We start from the raw sequence: 18293 nt of genomic DNA on the forward strand, positions 1-18293 counted from the left end.
CCTTGCAGACCTCCAGACTCAATATAAAGTTCAATAATTTTAGGGCCTAAACTCCCCATGTTCTAGCCCTCTACCAGGCCTTGTTCTCACATTGTCTGCCATTACACACTACCTATTGTTAGTCATTAACAGTACCCATTAACAACTATTCAGCCTCCTAGCTAGATCATTATCAACTCCTTTGTCTATTCAACTGCTCTTCTCTCTCTTCGGGCTCTATCCTATCATTTACTCACTGGCCCATCCCCTCCCTACTTTCTGCATATAAACTGATATTTTCCCAGCTAACATCAGTTCTGAGCAAAGGTTACCGGACCTGAAACATTAACTCTGATTTTTTTTTCACAGATGCTGTCAGACCTGCTGAGCTTTTCCAGCAACTGAGATAATAAGGTGTAGAGCTGGATGAACACAGCAGGCCAAGCAGCATCAGAGGAGCAGGAAGGCTGACGTTTCCGGCCTAGAGCCTTCTTCATCCAGCTCTACACCTTGTTATCTCAGATACTCCAGCACCTGCAGTTCCTACTATCTCTTTTCTAGCAACTTCTGCTTTTGTTCCTGATCTACAGCATCCACAGTCCTTTCGGTTTTTATTCCATTTGCCTTACTTCTTATAACAGCACAATAATGTTTTGTGTTTCATGTACAAAAGTGGATAACTTCAAATTTTGCTAAATTCTTGCTCATTCACTTGAACTTATCTAAATTCTAACAACTTCCTTTCTTGCTTACCTCGGGTCACACGTGGGAGAGAGTGGGGAGTAGTTGGCTGTTTGAGGTGGGGTAACCAGTTGTTCAGGTTAGGTCGAGGCGGTGGTTGGGGATATACTGTGGTTGGGAGAGTAGTTAGGTTAGGTTGGGTTAGTTGGGTGTTAGAAGGCTAGTCAGTTGGGTTATGTGGTTGGGATAATGCTGCTTGGGTGGTCTGATGGGTAGTCAGATGGTCAACAGAGAGTCGACAGGTTATGGTGTATTTAGGTTGAGTCGGGTGGAGGGAGTAGACGGGTGGTCAAATGGTTTGTTGGCCAATTATGAGGTTGGTGATTGGACGGGGGATATTCCCAGATAAGTCCAACATAATTCCCATATATATCTTTTGCAGATTCCTGATGCACATCTTTTGTTGTACATCCCATCTTTGATGATCTGGAGACCAGAGAATTTGGGTGTAAATCTGTTGGAACACTGCCCCCCACCCCAACTCTGGCTTCCTACCAGGGACCTGCCTCCAGGCAGTTCAAGAGTCACTGTCACATGCTGAGACCTTTAGACGAAGTGAAAGATCTCAAGCAACCACAATAATTGGTGTTAAATGGTCATTAACTAGTTCAATGAATCAAAGAACTGCAGAAGCTGAAGATCTGAAGGGTCACTGGACTCAAAATGTTAACTCTGCTTTCTCTCTGCAGATGCTGTCAGATCTTCTGAGTTTCTTCAGCAATTTCTGTTTTAGTTTCATGATCTATTTCAACTGGCTTTATATGGCTGATGGGCATGTAGTCTTGTCACTTGCCCCACTCATGCTTGCAAAAATATCCTGCCGGAGGATGCTGATAGGGAATTGGTATGCTGGTGGCTGACGCTACTTTTAGCACCTGCTCGCCTCTATATCTAGAACTTGTGTGGACTGTGTCTTGCTCAGTAACTTGATTTCTCTGAATATCAATGCTGTCAGACCTGCTGAGGAATGGACATAAAATAGTTGATATGAAAATATTTCTTTTTAATAAATGTTTAAATCTTTTATTCTTTAATGGGATGAGGATGTCGCTGGCTAGGCAGCATCTATTGTCCATCCCTAATTACCCAGAGGATAGTTCAGAGTCAACCACATTGCTGTGGGTCTGGAGTCACATGTATGCCAGACCAGGTAAGGATGGCAATTTCCTTCCCTAAAGGACGTTAGTGAACCAGGTGGGTTTTTCCAACAATTGGCAATGGATTCCTGGTCATCATTAGATTCTTAATTCCAGACATTTTGTTGAATTCAAATTCCACCATTTGCCATGGTGGGATTCGAACCTGGTTCCCGAAATGTTATCCAGGTCTCTGGATTAACAGTCCAGCGATAATAATACCACTAGGAGAGGTTATTTTGTTTGAATTAAGGAGAAATTCTAATTAGAGTTAAGAAATGCATGTACCTCTTCAGTCTTTTACAATCTTTTACAATTTATATAAATGCCTTAGCTGAAGAGACTGAAGGTTTGCTGATGACACAAAGATAGATAAGACAGTTGTGAAGACAACATGAAGAGGCTACAGAGGAATGCAAGTAGGGTAAGTAAATGAGCAACGATCTGGCAAAGGAAGTATAATATGGGAAAGTGTGCAATTGTCCATTTTGGAAGGAAGAATCAAAAAGAAGCATATGGTGAGAGATTGTAAACCTTTAAGATACAGAGGGACCTGGGTGTCCCACCACATGAATTGCAAAAGAACACTGGACTGAATAATTAGGAGAGCTAAAAGAATATTATTGTTTATTTAGTCTGAGGGGAATTAAATACAAAAGTAGGAAATAATGCTTCAGTTCATTGGTAAGATCATATGTGCACAATATTGGTTTCCTTTTCAAAAAGGGTGTAAATACATTGGAAATAGTTCAAATATTTACGAGACAAATACTGGAATGGGCAGGTTGTCTTATGAGGAAAGGGTGGTCAATCTATGTTTGTATTCATTGGAGATTAGAAGAGTAAAAGGCAACTTGATTGAAACATACAAGATACTGAGGGTTCCGAACAGGGTGGATGTGGAAAGGATGTTTCTTTATGTGAGAGAATGTAGAACAAGGGGTCACTATATAAAAATAATTGATTGCTAATTTAAGACAGAGATGAGGAGATTTTTTTTCTCACAGAGTTGAGAATCTTTGGAAAGCTCTTCCTCAGTGGAAGTGAATATCTTTGACTATTTTTAAGATAGAACTAGATAGATTTTTGATAAGCAGGTGTTGAAAGTTTTTTGGGGGAGGCAGAAATGTGGATCAATCAGATTATTCATGATCTTATTGAATGATGGATTAGGTTCCAGCCATTGAGTGACCTACTGCTGCTCCTAATTTGTATATTTGTACATTTAAGTGCGCATTAGGTACCTTTATGTTAACTACTGTGTGTATTCTATAAGCCACCAAATTGTGCGAAAGATAATAGAGAGCACATGGTCAACAAAATCATAGAGAGATGGAAAGGTATAGAGTAATGTTGACTTTAAGTATTCTAACATAGGTTGGGAGAGCATTAATATAAAGTACAGAGAGGGCAAAGACATTTTGAAATGCTTTCATTTTTTTGTTGATATATTTACAACCCAATGAGGAAGGAGGGATCAGAGATAGTAGGAACTGCAGATGCTGGAGAATCCGAGACAACAAGGTGCAGGGCTGGATGAACACAGCAGGCCAAGCAGCATCCTATGAGGAAGGAGGGATTGCTTGTTCTAATTCTGGGAAATGAGAAGTATCAAATAGATCAAGAGTCAGTAGGTCAATGTTTAGGAAGTAGTGATTATAGTCTCATAATGTTTAGGTTATTTATGGAAAAGAAGATGGAGCGCTCCAGAAATAAATACTCTACTGGGGAAAGACCAATTTTAACAGGATGTCAAAAAAAAATTCCAGGTAAACATATTGGCAGGCAAAATGGTAAAGTAACAATAGGCTACTTCTAAAGAAAGGTGCTTCAGGTACAGTCAAAGTGTATTCCACTAGCAGTAAAAATAGGGCAAGCAGAGCCAGAATTCCCTAGATGACGAAAGAGATAAAAAATTTAGAAAAGGCAGAAAAAGAGTTGCATATGGCAGTGTCAGGTTGATAATTAGATGTAAGAACAGGACTGAATACAGTACTGAATGTATTCTGTAGTGAAAAAGAAAATGAAATAGGCCAGAGGGAATAGAAGAGACAGGCAGCTACCAAAAAGAGGGAATATCGTAAGAAGGAGAAAACCTTCTACAGTCATATAAATAGTTAAAGGGCAGTAAGAGAAGGTGAGTGGGACTAACAAAAAGGATATAACAATGGAGATAGAGTGCATCCAAAAGGAAAAGGTTAGGTACTAATTGAATAGTTTGCATCTGCTTAAACAAGGAGAAATATTCTGCCATTCATAGTAAAAGAAAAAGTATCTGAGATATGGCATGTCTTTTGATTTATAAAGATGAAATATTAGAAAGTCAACTGTGCTTGAAGTCAATAAGCCACCAGGACATTAAAAAAAAAATCAGAGCAGGAGTAGGCCATTCAACCCATCAAACTCACTGACTTAAAATAAGATCATGGCTGGTCTTCTAATTCAGGATCATTTTCCTGCATAATCTGCATAATGTTTTATGTTTTTAACATGTGGAAATTTATCAAACACAGTCTTGAACATCATCACTGATAGAGCTACACATACAAACATATGCATGAATGTTCATAAGAATTAAGAACAGAAATAGACCATTTAATCCATCAGGCCTGCTCTATAATTCAATAAAATCATGGATGATCTGATTGTGGCCTCAACTCCACACTCTCAACTATCTCTGACAATGATTGGATTTCCTGTTACTCAAGAATCCAACTAACTCTGCTGTAAACTCTGCACCCACTATTTTCTCTGGAAGAGGCTCTCAAAGGAAAATTTTCCACATCTGTCTTAAATGCAAGTCCTTTATTTTTAAACTGTATCTGTTAAGCTCTCCCACAAGGGATAAAACCTTTAAGCATCCATCCTGTCAAGTCCTCTCAGGGTCTTAAATGTTTCAATAAGATCACTTTTTATTATTCTGAACTCCAATGCAGCTCCAGCCTGTCCCATCTTTCCTCATAAGACAATCCAGTTATCAGTTGAATGCTTTTCTAAACTGCCTTTAATACACTCACATCCTTTCTTAAATAAGGAGACCAAAACTGTACACAGTGCTGCAGATGTGGTCTTATCAATGTGTTGTACAACTGTAGCCAAACATCTCTACTGTTACATTCCATTTACCTTGCAAAAAACAATAAATTAATTTTCTCTTCCTAATCACTTATTACACCTGCATATACTAACTTAATGTGATTCAAGCGCAAGGACATACAGATCTCTCTGTATGTCAGGCCCGTGAAATCTCTTTCAACTTCAATATTATTCTGCTTTTCTAATCTTCCTGTCAAAGTTCACTACATTTTACTCTATGTGCCAATTTTTGGATCACTTGCTTAACCTGAATATTTTCATTTGCAGACTCCTTACATTTTCTTCACAACTTACTTTCCTAGCTCTCATTGTGTCATCAGCAAACTTTGCAATCAGACATTTGGTTCCTTCATTCAAATCAGAATAAGTATTGTCAGGTCACTGATTCCTGTGGTACTCCACTTGTTATGTTTTGTCAACCGAGAAACAATCCATATTTTCCTGGATCTGTTTTCTGTTGCCTGACCATCCCCCTATCCATGCTAATATGTTATCTGACTCCATGGGTTCTGATTTTGCATGTTTTCTCTTTTACATTGCTATTTCTTGGGAATTTTGCTAAAGTTTAACAAAATGGGCCTTTTTTCAGGAATTTCTGCAGTGCCCTTTTCTACATGAATACTACGGTTTTTAAGTTTCTCTCTGCCTGACATCCCTCACGCGCAACTATTTCTGGGATGTCCTCCATAGCAGATACAGATGCTAAATTTCTGTTTGATTCAACTGCAATTCATATATTTTTCATTGCAAATTCTCCAGTCTTATTCTTTAGATAACCAATGCTCACTTACACTTTTTTCTTTATAAATGCCTTCAGAAATGTTTACTGTCTGTTTTAATATAACTAGCTAACTTTGTCTTGTACTCTAATTTCTCCTTCCTCTTTTTCCCTTCCATGTCAAATGATTGATATACTAGGGTCCAAGTACTGATCCTTGCAGTACCCCACTAGTCACAGCTTACCAATATGGGAATGACCTAATTATTGCTACTCTCAGACTTCTGACTGCTATTAATCTGTCATTAATCTATGCCATCACACCACATCCTGTTCCATGTGCTTAAATTTTTCTAACAAGCTTCCTTTGGAGGAATTTGTCAAAAGCCTTCTGAAAATCTAAGTCTATTATGTCATTTGAGTCCCCTTTATCAATTTTGTTCACAACAGAGGAATGAGCAGTAAAGGAGTTTGTGGAGGAGATGCTTCATCTTGGTGAGGGAGGTGAGATATTGGTAAGTCTGAGTATCCTATTTCCCACCACTTCTGCTGAAAACCCACCATAAACTAAATGCGATTATAATGGAAAATACTCTTCCTCTGAAATTTCAGTTGCTGGTAAAACACAAAAGCAATTCAAAAAAGCTTTTGAACAATTTCTCTTAGTCATTAATAGGTCTTCATAACTCATCATTCAGGATTCCATAATTAATATTTCTTCATTCATTGGCCTGGTAGCTGCATCTCTTACTTTTTTTTCCTTTAACCATTTCCTATTTCTTGTTCTGCTAATTCAGAATAAATATGATGAAAGAAGTGTAAAATTAGGAATCTACTGCCACAAGAAAGAAATGTCACAAAAAAAGAAGTTATATAATGCACATCTAATATTTAACAAAGTACAATGGTGATGAGCACAGTGAGATAGGTGGCTGATCTTTCTCCAGGCAAGTGGAGAAAAGTCATTTTTCAGGTCCCAAATACTCCTTCCTTTGGAAACTGATGAATTTGAAAGTTAAGTCCCATGGAGGATGGTTCCCTGTCCAAGTAAAGGTGATAGAGAGCCTCTTAATGCTGAGAAAAGGAGGAGGCAATCAGAGGCCTTGTCGCTTCAACTTGCTGGGTAACAAGGTAACAACTTAGAGAATGGCTTATCAAGATAGTGGTCTCTCAGAGACTGTTCAAAACTTTCGTGAAAAGCGAAAAAGTCAGCGAAAACCACTACTTAAGGTAGAGTACCTCCAGGGGCTGCCTTTGACTTAACCTCACCTCCCTCCCAGGATATGTAAGGAGAGCCTGATGCCTGCTAGATGCACTGCTAATTCAAGTCTGCCATTTGGTGCCGACCTTCACACTGTTTATTCACACTCCTCCTCAGTCCCAACATCCCATTGGAAAACTAGAGACCAACTGGAAAGTATTTATGAATCTAACTGTTTAGCCATTTAGCTAAACAGATACTCTCTTTATGGTCTCATTTGAAGTACAGTGCCTCTACCAGTGTAGTTCACTCTCTCTCCTACATCAAACAATCAGACCTGCTCAGTGCTGTGCAAAGATCATTCTGTGTTTGTGCAACTTTAAATAAATCTTGTAATTGTAATTGATGTTTGCCAGCAAGAGCCATGTTGATTACATCCTTCATTTTACAACTCTGAAATACCAGCAACCACATTTCATTTTTTCCACAATGGATGATAAATATATTTTTGATGTATTTTGTAGCTATGAACTGAATAGTAATTTCTAGTAATGAAATTTCAACATTAGATATCCAAAAAAAATTACCTGAATATGAGCCAATTATAATACATCGCTAGTAAAGATCCATAATATTTCTCAAGCTAAATAGTTATTTAAATGATTTGAAAGGCAAAGGGAATGAGTAATCCAATTGTAGAGGATATAATTATTGTACTAAATTAAAATGCAAATAACCCTGGATGCAGTTATAAATTTGGTCTGAAATTAGATAGATACTGAAAACATAATATAATGGTCCAGCAACACCTGGGTATCTATTTTGCTTTTCAATTGCATTGGAATGGAACTCCTGTTTGTCTTAGTCCAAAGCTTTAGCCCTGGCATATTAGAAAATAGAATAGCCCACAGACAATCCACCTTTAATTGCTGTCAGGCACTTCTGAATCTAAGAAAAATCCCTCCCACCAAAGATATCTCAGTTTCATTTGGAGTCTTTAGCCCTTCAGAATCTGTTTTGAGATTGAGTATTTTAGTTTAACAAAGGTTTAGATCTTCACTAAAAAATAATTTACCCCATCTGGTCTCAGCAAATGAAAGTCCTGTTTGGCATATTATGTGGTAAAAGGCCAGAATTCACAGGAATCCTGCTAAAGCCCTCTAACACGGTTCCTAGAAATAGTGGAAATTGATGTAAGATTTATCTACAGTGGCACCCCCAGTCAAACAAGAATTTAATGTGCTTTCAGCAACTGTAATATTTTGGAAATCCAGCAAGCTTGGGTTCTGCAAGATTGTACAAACCACCAAACCTTTTGCCTTTCTGAGTTTCGCAATTTCTCTGATCAATTGACTTTTTAATTTCTCTAAAAGTGACTTTGTCTGCAAATATTAACTCTCTGCATTACAATGCTACCGGATATAACTGGAGTTTTATGCTTCTTAAGGGATAACTTACAATATCCCATCCATAAAAAGAATGGATTGAAATTCATGAGCTAGTGAGTACATATGTAGAAAAGCTCAACCCATAAGTTAAACAAGTAAGTTAAATTTACAAGGTGTTATGGCACAGCACATTTAAAACTGACTCATCAGATATGCAATTACTCTGCCAAACAAATCTCAGTGCAAACATTGTTATTGGTATTCTGTCATGCAATTTTCTTTGCAGAAGTATATTAATTATATCTGGATTATTAAAAAAAAGTAGTTTACATAATATATTGAATATTGTTGCATTGTGTAATTTTTGGCCAAACACATGACTTTAGAGCAGGATTCCCTTTGTGGCTTCTGAACATTGCTGCCCATCCCAAATTAGGGTCAGAAGCCTCACTGTGTAGGAGCCAATTACTCACCAGGGATTTTACATTAATTGGCTGATTGGTGATCAAAAAGCAATTGCTGTACAATTAAGTACAGTGAGCAAGTTCTTGAAACTGGACACTGAATTAAATAACCAGCAGCAGAATGCCATGACCAATAAGTAAGATAGAAGGTGACCATAATGGAGAAACCAGACGTCTTAAGTCTGTCACTTCCAAAAGTCTCTAATTTGCTTTGCAGCGTTCACTTCTGCCTGAAGACCATCACCAATTTCTCATACTGAATGGTACCTTTAAGATCAATGTACCACCATGCAATTTCACATCTGAAAGTTTGCTTGTGCGGATCCTGTTTATACTCTCATACTTACCCAGTTTGGAGGGAGTATTGTTCAGGACCTCGGACCACTGCTTACAAGATAATTGCTGTCAGGGATGGATGCTTCCCACAGTGAGATTTTCCAGATTGGTGGTTTAGTTGCAACCAACATAGATTTAGCAGCTGCTATGATACATAAGTTACAATGTACTGGCTTCTGCATTGGTGAATGTGGTGCTCACTTTTTTTTTGTTTAGAATATAGCAAATTCCAATACCTCCACCCACTGTCCACCCCTAACACTCATCCACCTCTCCAACACTAACTGAATTGAAAAGGAAATGGGCATGAAAAGAACTTGAAAATGCCATCTCAAAATGTGAACATGCATGTGAGACATTATGGCACTTGTTCTGTGCATGTTAGGTAATTTTCTAGTGACTCTGAAAATACTGGTATCACATTGCAAGGAACTGTACAGCCTTAGATTTCAAAACTAGTTTTTAATTTATATCCATTTTGTCATAGTCCCCCACCCTTCTCCTATGCCTGCACAATTTTCTCATAGTTACCCATTTTGGTTGATCATTTTCCATAAAATGGTTTTGGGATACAAATAGACGACTTAATGTAATGGTTCAAAGGATCAAAATGGTCTATTAGCATTTCCTATTACTTGCTTCTAAGTACATATTATTTTTCATTAATAGTCAACAATGGAGAAAATATCCTGGACGTGTCACTAAATTACCTGTAATATCGATGACAAGCCTTGTGCTGATCAGGAAAATAATCCACAATGTCATGTTTATATTATGAAGCTCTTTTCTTGTAGCCTGAAAGAAAAACACTTAACATGAATATAATTTAAAATTTAATCAATGTAGAGGGAGAGAATTTCAAATCACATCCTATATCTTTCTTCCAATTGCAGAGTGTGACAGTTTACATTGGTAATTATATATACACCAGTTTCTTCAGCATATTTGGAACAACAGAAATCTGATACAATTGGTAGATTCACACTGATGTCAAACTATTGCAAGCCAGGATTTGCTTCTTATTGGAACTGACAGAAACAGGAGGCGGGGCATTTGGAGATTCCACAAAGTAACACTATAATGCAAATTCAGTAATGCAAAAACTCACAATGGTTCCCAAATTTTTAATCAGATCATTAATCATTGCATTTTTAATGGGATCAATTTGAAAGCTTTGTCTCTGGTAACATGAAGCTGGGAACAAGACCTAAAACAAAAGGGCAGCATAGTCTAACAAATGCTTTTAAATTCACTCTGATTATGATGTCTGTCCCCGTTTTAGGCATCAGTAGCTAGTTAACTATTTAATAGCTTGAAACACTATGTGACCAGAATCCCAGAACAAACTGTTTCTATTTGTCATGGAAGCCATTGAGAAGCACAACATGAAACAAAGGAAAATAATAATTAACCATGATGTTAGCACATTTTTGATTTCATGACCAGTGTCAGTGATCAACATATTTTCACCTGAGTGTGTTTAAAATCAGATTCACAAGCAGTTGCCAACATAGGTAAATAGCTGCAAAGATAATGGTAGAATTCAAATGTGCTGTGGCCTGTGCATACCAAGTGCTGTAAAATGATGAGAGATCACATTTAGACAAATGAAGCGATTTTGGATGTTACATCTAAGACATTGTGGAGGGCTTAACATTCAATAGACAGTGATAGAAGAAAGGGGAGAATAAAAGGTACAATAAAACAAGGCCAATAAGCAGTTTTTTATGGCACAGCCTCTTTGGACATGAAAATATCGCAAACACATGAATTTTTGGAAAAGGATAGAGACCAAAAAGGAAATTGCTTTTAAAAGATTATTCCCACTTTCTACCTTCTTACAATATTGTGAAATCTCTATCCTCTTCCAATATTCACCTAATTGCCTGCTGACACCTTTTATCATGTCTGTTTTAATTAGTCTTCCCAAAATAGCTTCCTGTTTAACCATGAGCAATTTAGCCCATTAAGTCTGTGCCGAAATGTAATTTTGTTTGATATATGTGCATTGCATTTGTATATCACCAGGACTGAGGCAACAATTGAAAATCCTAAGAGTAGGCTATTCATCAACTGTGCACTACTATTGTGCATGTCAGCAATTTGCAACTAGTCTATGCTCCCACAATAGAAATGATGATGTTTCACAAGGCCATGAGAAGATTCAAATTATATTGAAGCTTTAGAGCTTTCCAGGCGTTGTCTTTGCTTTACATAAACAATGTTATCGCTATTGATCAGATAAGTAGCGTGTTTTGAAACTAATGTCTTTGAGTTTTAGCTTTCTTAACATGGTTGATTTGTTTTGAGACAGCTCTTGGAGAAATTAAGGTTCATTTATGTCTCCACTGCAAACAAAGAATGCTTAGTTGTAAGGCACAAAAGAAAGAAAGCGGATCAGGTCATTCAACAGAATCAGTTCCTAATGACACGTTTTTTAAAACACGTTGCCTTGCTCTTGTCCACCTATGTTCAATGACTTGTTATCTGCGCTGCCAACTCTACCTTCCATTCTAACATTTCCAGGCGAGATATGCCTGAGCTGCGTTAATGGGTAACCTCAACATAATGAAGCAGAAGTAGTTTTGCTTCTTCTTCTTCAGCATCTGGTGCCACATGAAATTCAGTAGCGATTAATCTGGAAGCTTCTGTAATGATACATAAGGGGAAAAATTACAGCAAAAAAGTTAGAACGATCATTCAGCTGTTTCCAGCATTATTGCAGAGATTGTGTGCCAGTTTTGTAGATAGGATGTAATATAGCTATTTTTGGAAACAGTCTCAAGATATTATCCACTTGCTTATTCACTTGTTAGGATTGGGCATCACTAGTGCCTATCCTTAATTAACAACAAGAATGTCAAGGACATCTTCAAACCCATTGTACAGGGAACCCCCAGCTTCTGTTGTAACACCGCAGATTTCTTACAGAAACTCAGCACTCATGGACCGTTGAACCAGGAACATTCCTCGTCACAATGGATGTTTTAGCACTCTACACCAGCATCACCCATGATGACGGCATCGCCACAACAGCCTCAGTACTCAATATCACTGACTGCCAATTTCCAGATGCCATCCTACAGCTCATCCGCTTCATCTTCAACTGCAACGTTTTCACCTTCGAAAACCAGTTCTTCATCCAGACACACAAAACAGCCATGGGAACTAGGTTTTCTCCCCCATATGCCAACATTTTCATGCACAGGTTCAAACAAGACTTCTTTGCTGCACAGGACCTCTGAAAAACACTATACTTCAGATACATTGACAACATTTTCTTCCTTTGGACTTATGGTGAGGAATCACTGAAACAACTACATAGAGATATCAATAAATTTCACTCTAGCATCAGACTTACCATGGACTTCTGTTTAGAATCAGTCTCATTCTTGGACACACGCTTCTCCATCAAGGACGGAGACCTCTGTACCTCACTCTATCGCAAGCCCATGGATAACCTCACAATGCTGCATTTCTCTAGCTTCCATCCTAAATGTATTAAAACAGCCATCCCCTATGGACAAGCCCTACGCATACTCAGGATCTGTTCGGATGAGGAGGAATGAGACAGACACCTGAAGGTGTTGAAGGATGCCCTCAAAGGAACAAAAGACAATGCTCAACTCATCAATCACCAGGTCCAACGTGCCACAGTGAAAAATCATAATGACCTCCTCAGAAGGCCAACACAGGATAATGTTCTTTGCAGCCCTCAACATATTATCAATGACGATGAGCATCTCTCCAAGATCTTCCCCATGTCTCCACTTCTCACCTTCAAACAACCGTAAACCTTAAACAGACAATTGTTCGTAACAAATTACCCAGCCTTCAGGCAACATTGACCACAACACCACACAACCCTGTCATGGCAGTCTCTGCAAGACATGTCAGATCATCGACACAGACACTACCATCACACGTGGGAACTCCACCCACCACATAAACGGCAGATACTCATGTGACTCAGCCAATGTTGTCTATCTCAGACGCTGCAGGCAAGGATGCCCCAAGACATGGTATGTTGGTGAAACCATACAGATCTTATGAAAATGGATGAATGGACACCGTGCAACAATTACCAGAGAAGGATGTTCCCTCCCAGTGGGGGAACACTTCAGCGGTGAAGGACATTCGGCCTCGGATTTTCGGGTAAATGTCCTCCAAGGTGGACTTTGGGATACACAGCAACACAAGAGTCGCCGAGCAGAGGCTGATAGCAAAGTTTGGTATCCATGAGGACGGCCTCATCTGGGCTCTTGAGTTCATGTTGCACTATAGCTGATCCCATCACACTATACACTCTCAGACACGCACTCACACACACGCATACATCCACACACACTCACTTACACACACACGCCCCCAAACATGCCCCCACACACACACACTCTCACATGGGGCTGTCTGGTCTAGAATCTATGTCATAATACAATGACCCTACTTTTCCCTTTAAAGAACTGAAACCCTTTTTCATGATAACATGTACAATGATGTACATAAATATATTATTCTTTACATATGGATAACATCTTGATGGATGTATAACACAACCAGATCTAGTCCTTATACATTTATCACAACTTGATGTTGTATCTTCACTGTTTGGTGTGCTATCTGTTGTTGTGGAAGGACATATATCTCTTTTTTTATAGATGTGCATTGTTTTCTGGCACAATACCTTCCGTATCTGAGTTGTTATCTGATGGGTGACTGATGGTATGCAAATAGAATATGACATCAGTTTTTTTGCTGGACTTGACCATTCCTCATTATACCAGCATGTGTCCTAGGCTGGACAGAGTGGCATAGTATATTTCCACAAACCCAGGTGATCATATGAAAACCTCAAACTCATATGCTTTGTCCTGATTCATGTTGAGATAATTGTATGCATGCTTGTTGACCATGGTCTTGTACCATGTTCTCCTTTCCTTTCTACAATGTGTCATGCGCATGCATGGCTGGTGAGATTCTGGGAGGGGAGAACTGTGTGGATCCTTCTTCCAGACAGGACAGCTGTTGTTGAGGGTAAACTGTTGCTTAAAAGAGTAGCATATAGATTTAACAGCTATCTGAAAGTCTTAACAAGTCACTTCATATTATGGTCATAGATTTCACAGTATGAATAGTGCACACTTTGAAATTATTTGAGTGAGGCTAATAAGGACAATAGGTACTAAGTTGAATACCCTATTTCCTGCATTTCTCAATTGGGTGCATGAGTACAATGGAGTGTCGATGGACACAATTTCTTGAGGCACACCAAACATACTGAACATGGTGATCAATGTGTCAACAAACATTGCACTAGTGGTACCTTTGACATATTGCATTAAAAGGCGATTTACTGAAATAGTGACTCATCAGAATGTAATCATGTCCTTGGACATGGGAAATCTCATTTGTGAACTTGCACCATGGCTCAGGAGAAATCTTGTATGTAAGGAAAGGAATTTTTGAGTCTTGAGGTTGATAGAATTAACGTATTCCATGCAACTTGATTAGTTAATTGATGTCCCTTTAATGCAAAGTCAATACATGAATTCATGCATTAATCACTCAGTACTTTTTTAATGTCCACATGACCTACATGTGTTTGGTCAAGGCTATGTTGTAGTAGAATTACCTTTGAAGATTACATTTTTTGGAGACTTAGTTTATCTCCGAATGACTAGAAAGAACTTACTTGCATTGGGCTGTTGGATGTGTTGAGGCCACATGCTAATGATGAACCTTTTGAACTGTTGCTGCTGGATCTGCTCTGCATTGTTATGACCGATATGTATGAGATGGTTATTATGACTGTCTTCTAGTTCAGATTCAATAATATCCACTTGTAGGCTGAACAAAATGTCTTCGTTCTCCGTGGTGTTTAAAAGTGAGCTAAGGGAATCAGAATGATTATTTACAAACCTGGATTTTATTGTAATTCTGTATTGGATCTTCATAAGTAGCCGTTATGGTTACAGAAGTACCTTTGTGAAATGTTTTATCCAGGTCATTTCTAACAGTCTGTGATTGGTAAGAACAATAAAATGCTTTTTAAACAGAGACGTTTGACTCCGTTGCATCCCAAAAGCTAGATCAAGAGGCTCTTTCTCAATGCTGAAATTTAGAACTGTAGAACTGAACATAATTATTAACTGTATAATTAACTGTAATAGGCATGGTCCAAAGCCTTTCTGGGAACGTTAATGTCAATGTGATCATCTGGAAGGAATCAAAATAGAGAAGAATACACTCAATGGCTGACACAGCATTTTTGAGTAATTGAAAACATATGCTGGTGATCTTCCTGCCATATTTGTAGTCTGTTTTTGTGGAGAAGATTGTATGAACATGATACTTTGGTCACAGAATTCAGAAGATATGGTAATAAAATGTTAGAGAAACACCTTTGCAAATCATTGTTGCCTTGCAATGTAGGAATCTTCTTTGCATCTTCTATTTTGATACAATCAGAACCAATACTGGTTGCCAAGTTCCTTGAACTAAAGAATATGATTAGCTCATGTTAATTTGACATTTGTTTCCATTTAAAACTGACCATGTTTCTTGGCCTTTGTCATGATCTGATGTAGGTGTGTGCCATGCTGTTATTTAGCTCTTCTGAGAATTGCAATTCCAACTGTGGTACAGAGACAACTTGGTACAATCTATATGTTATTTGAATATATCCTGGATGACAGATAACCCAAATGGTAATCTTAGGTAACAATATCTGCCAAGGCATGTCCTGGAAGTGGTCAGTTTCTGTGACTTTGGGGAAAGTTGCATGAACTATTAACTGTTCTTGGTAATAAAAAAAATTGGAAAAATGCCTGGCTGCTGAGAACTTAACGTTAAGCTATTTCAGGGTAGGAATCTTCTGTGGGCAATTTTTAGTTTCTTATTCAGTTACCTTGGATCTAAACATATATGTATAATGCTGTTTTTCTTCAAAGCCCAAATAATGGAGCTACACCAATCAGTATGATGCTTAACTTTCCAGGGGATGTTGCTTTATAACATGAAACTCAATGCCAGTTTGGGTTTTGATTGAAACTGTATGCTGCGTAACATAACAAATTTCAAATCAGGATGGTGTGTGGATTAGAAGGTTCTTACAATAGGTGTTAATCCTATGCATTTGCTTCCCTTGGTTTTCAAGTGATAGAGGTCATGTATTTGGAAAATGCTGTTGATGGAGCTTGGTGAGATGCTGCTGTGTATTATGTTGACACTGAATGCTGATGGTGGAGGTAATAGATGGGGTGCTGTATGTACTGTTTTGTCCAGGATGGTGTTAAGCTTCGTGACTGTTCCTGGAGTTGTATTTATCCTGACAAGTGGAGAGCATTCCATTGCACTCCAGATGGTGCCTTGTAGATCACAGAAAGGCTTTAGGGATACTGGATGTGAGTTGTTTTCCACAGAATTTCCAGTCTTTTACTTGCTCTTGTAGCCACAGTATTTATATTACATTCAGTTAATGGTCAATGGAAACCCCTAAGGAGATGATCCTGGTTCCCCATTTTCCAAATCCCAGAAGTTATACCCACCATTTACCATAATATTCTAGTCCTCTCATTTTCTGATGTTGTTTTCAATTTTCATTTGTTAGAATTGAAACAATGATAAGGATTAGGACATCTTGAGAAATGACAATTAACGAGCCCAAGTCAAAAGAGGGCCGGTGAAATGAAACAGTTTGAATGTGGTTGAAGACGGATATACTTGCGCAGTGAGAATGAACTGTGCTTAGAAAAGGGTCAGCAGAATGAAAGCAAGACACTTTCCCATGCAAAGACAGGAGAAAACGTAGGGAACAGAATGTATTAAAGTACACATTGTGATGCAAGTGCTTCAGCATCCCAAAGCAATCTTGCGGTGATGTATCTGAGCTGCACATCATTGAGCACAAAGAACAGTATGGGTGGGGTTCAAACATGCTAGCAGAACTCTGCACTGGAAGGAACACCAGAGAGATATCCTGTGGAAGAAATGCAGGGAACACATGGATAGGAACATAGGTAGAACTTAGATTAGCCCTTAACAATGTAACTTTAATTCAGAGCTGAAGGCATATCTATGATGGCCACATACAGCAGTACTTATTGTTAATGTATAATACACTGGTGACACGTTGAAGTCTAAACCTGAAGACAGTCCTTGTCTTTACCTTCTCATCGATCAGTATGTAGCATAAAACCACACAATAAAAAGCACATAAAAGAAAAGAACATTGGAGAAAAGAATTATTATCTATTGCTCATTCTCGCTCCTCCTGAGCAGTTCTGTGAAGTTTCTCTGACTTTTTCATCTATGTGCAGTGTACAGAGAAGTTCAGTTCCACTGCTGGGAAAATTGAAATTGTTGGAAAAGTTCAGCAGGTCTGGCAGCATCTGCAGAGAGAAATCAGAGTTAACATTTCAGGTCGAATGACCTTTCCTCAGAACTGTCTGAGTTTCACTGCTATTTACTACCACTCAATGTGTCTAGTTGTTTTTGAACCTCTGCTGGTTGATGTGAAGTCCAATACCATGGTAATAGTTGCAAGTTTGTCCCATTAAAATCTTTTACCTTGTGTTTCCTTTCATAGTATCCAGCCAAAAATACAAATACCATTTTTCAGGGATGGTATTTTTAAACCAGGAAGCATCATTTACTTTCTGGGAAAAACCTCAGTTATTTGTGTCTTAAAAAGGATTTGCTTGAAAATTTCAAACACCTTCATTTTTCAAAAACTTAAAATCTCTCATCAGAATCAAATCAGTCATGGTAAAATGAGTGCCATCTAAAAAGCTTCATAATTTGATGTGGACTATGTCTTTACTTGAGCTTTTCCAAATAGCTTTATCCTGAAGGGCCCAGTGTTCAAGGGGCCACAGAGGCATTAAGTGGTATGGCACCTGCTGGATGAAATGGACTTGGAATGAAAACATTGAGCCTTTTACCCATGTGAGTTACAAACCAAATTCCAGAGTATGAAGGTAGAAGACTGTCACAGCACAGATCTGGGAGTGTCAAAGTATGTCAGTCTGAGGTATGGTTGGTTACCTTTAAAGATTTTGTCATGACTTCCATCAGGATAAGAAAAGAAAATTTACTCAACTGTTGGCTTAATAAGTCTTTCCACAGGGGCACCTCTCGAATGACTGTCATATTGAGCAGCTGATACTGCGTTCATACATGGGATAACAAGGTGTACAGCTGGATGAACACAGCAGGCCAAGCAGCATCAGAGGA

At 38.4% G+C, this 18293-nt stretch overlaps 1 protein-coding gene across 1 annotated transcript in view; it reads right to left on the bottom strand.

Annotated features, from left to right (window-relative positions):
- LOC125485379 (C-type lectin mannose-binding isoform-like) overlaps positions 1 to 18293 on the bottom strand; it is a 45201-nt gene that overhangs the window by 22820 nt on the left and 4088 nt on the right. The window contains exon 2 of the mRNA XM_048607872.1: positions 9770 to 9854. Coding sequence (XP_048463829.1) covers positions 9770 to 9854 — 85 coding nt within the window. The remainder of the gene's footprint in view (positions 1 to 9769; positions 9855 to 18293) is intronic.

Source organism: Rhincodon typus, chromosome 18, assembly GCF_021869965.1.
Source record: "Rhincodon typus isolate 14 chromosome 18, sRhiTyp1.1, whole genome shotgun sequence".
In the NCBI taxonomy this organism is placed as follows: domain Eukaryota; kingdom Metazoa; phylum Chordata; class Chondrichthyes; order Orectolobiformes; family Rhincodontidae; genus Rhincodon; species Rhincodon typus.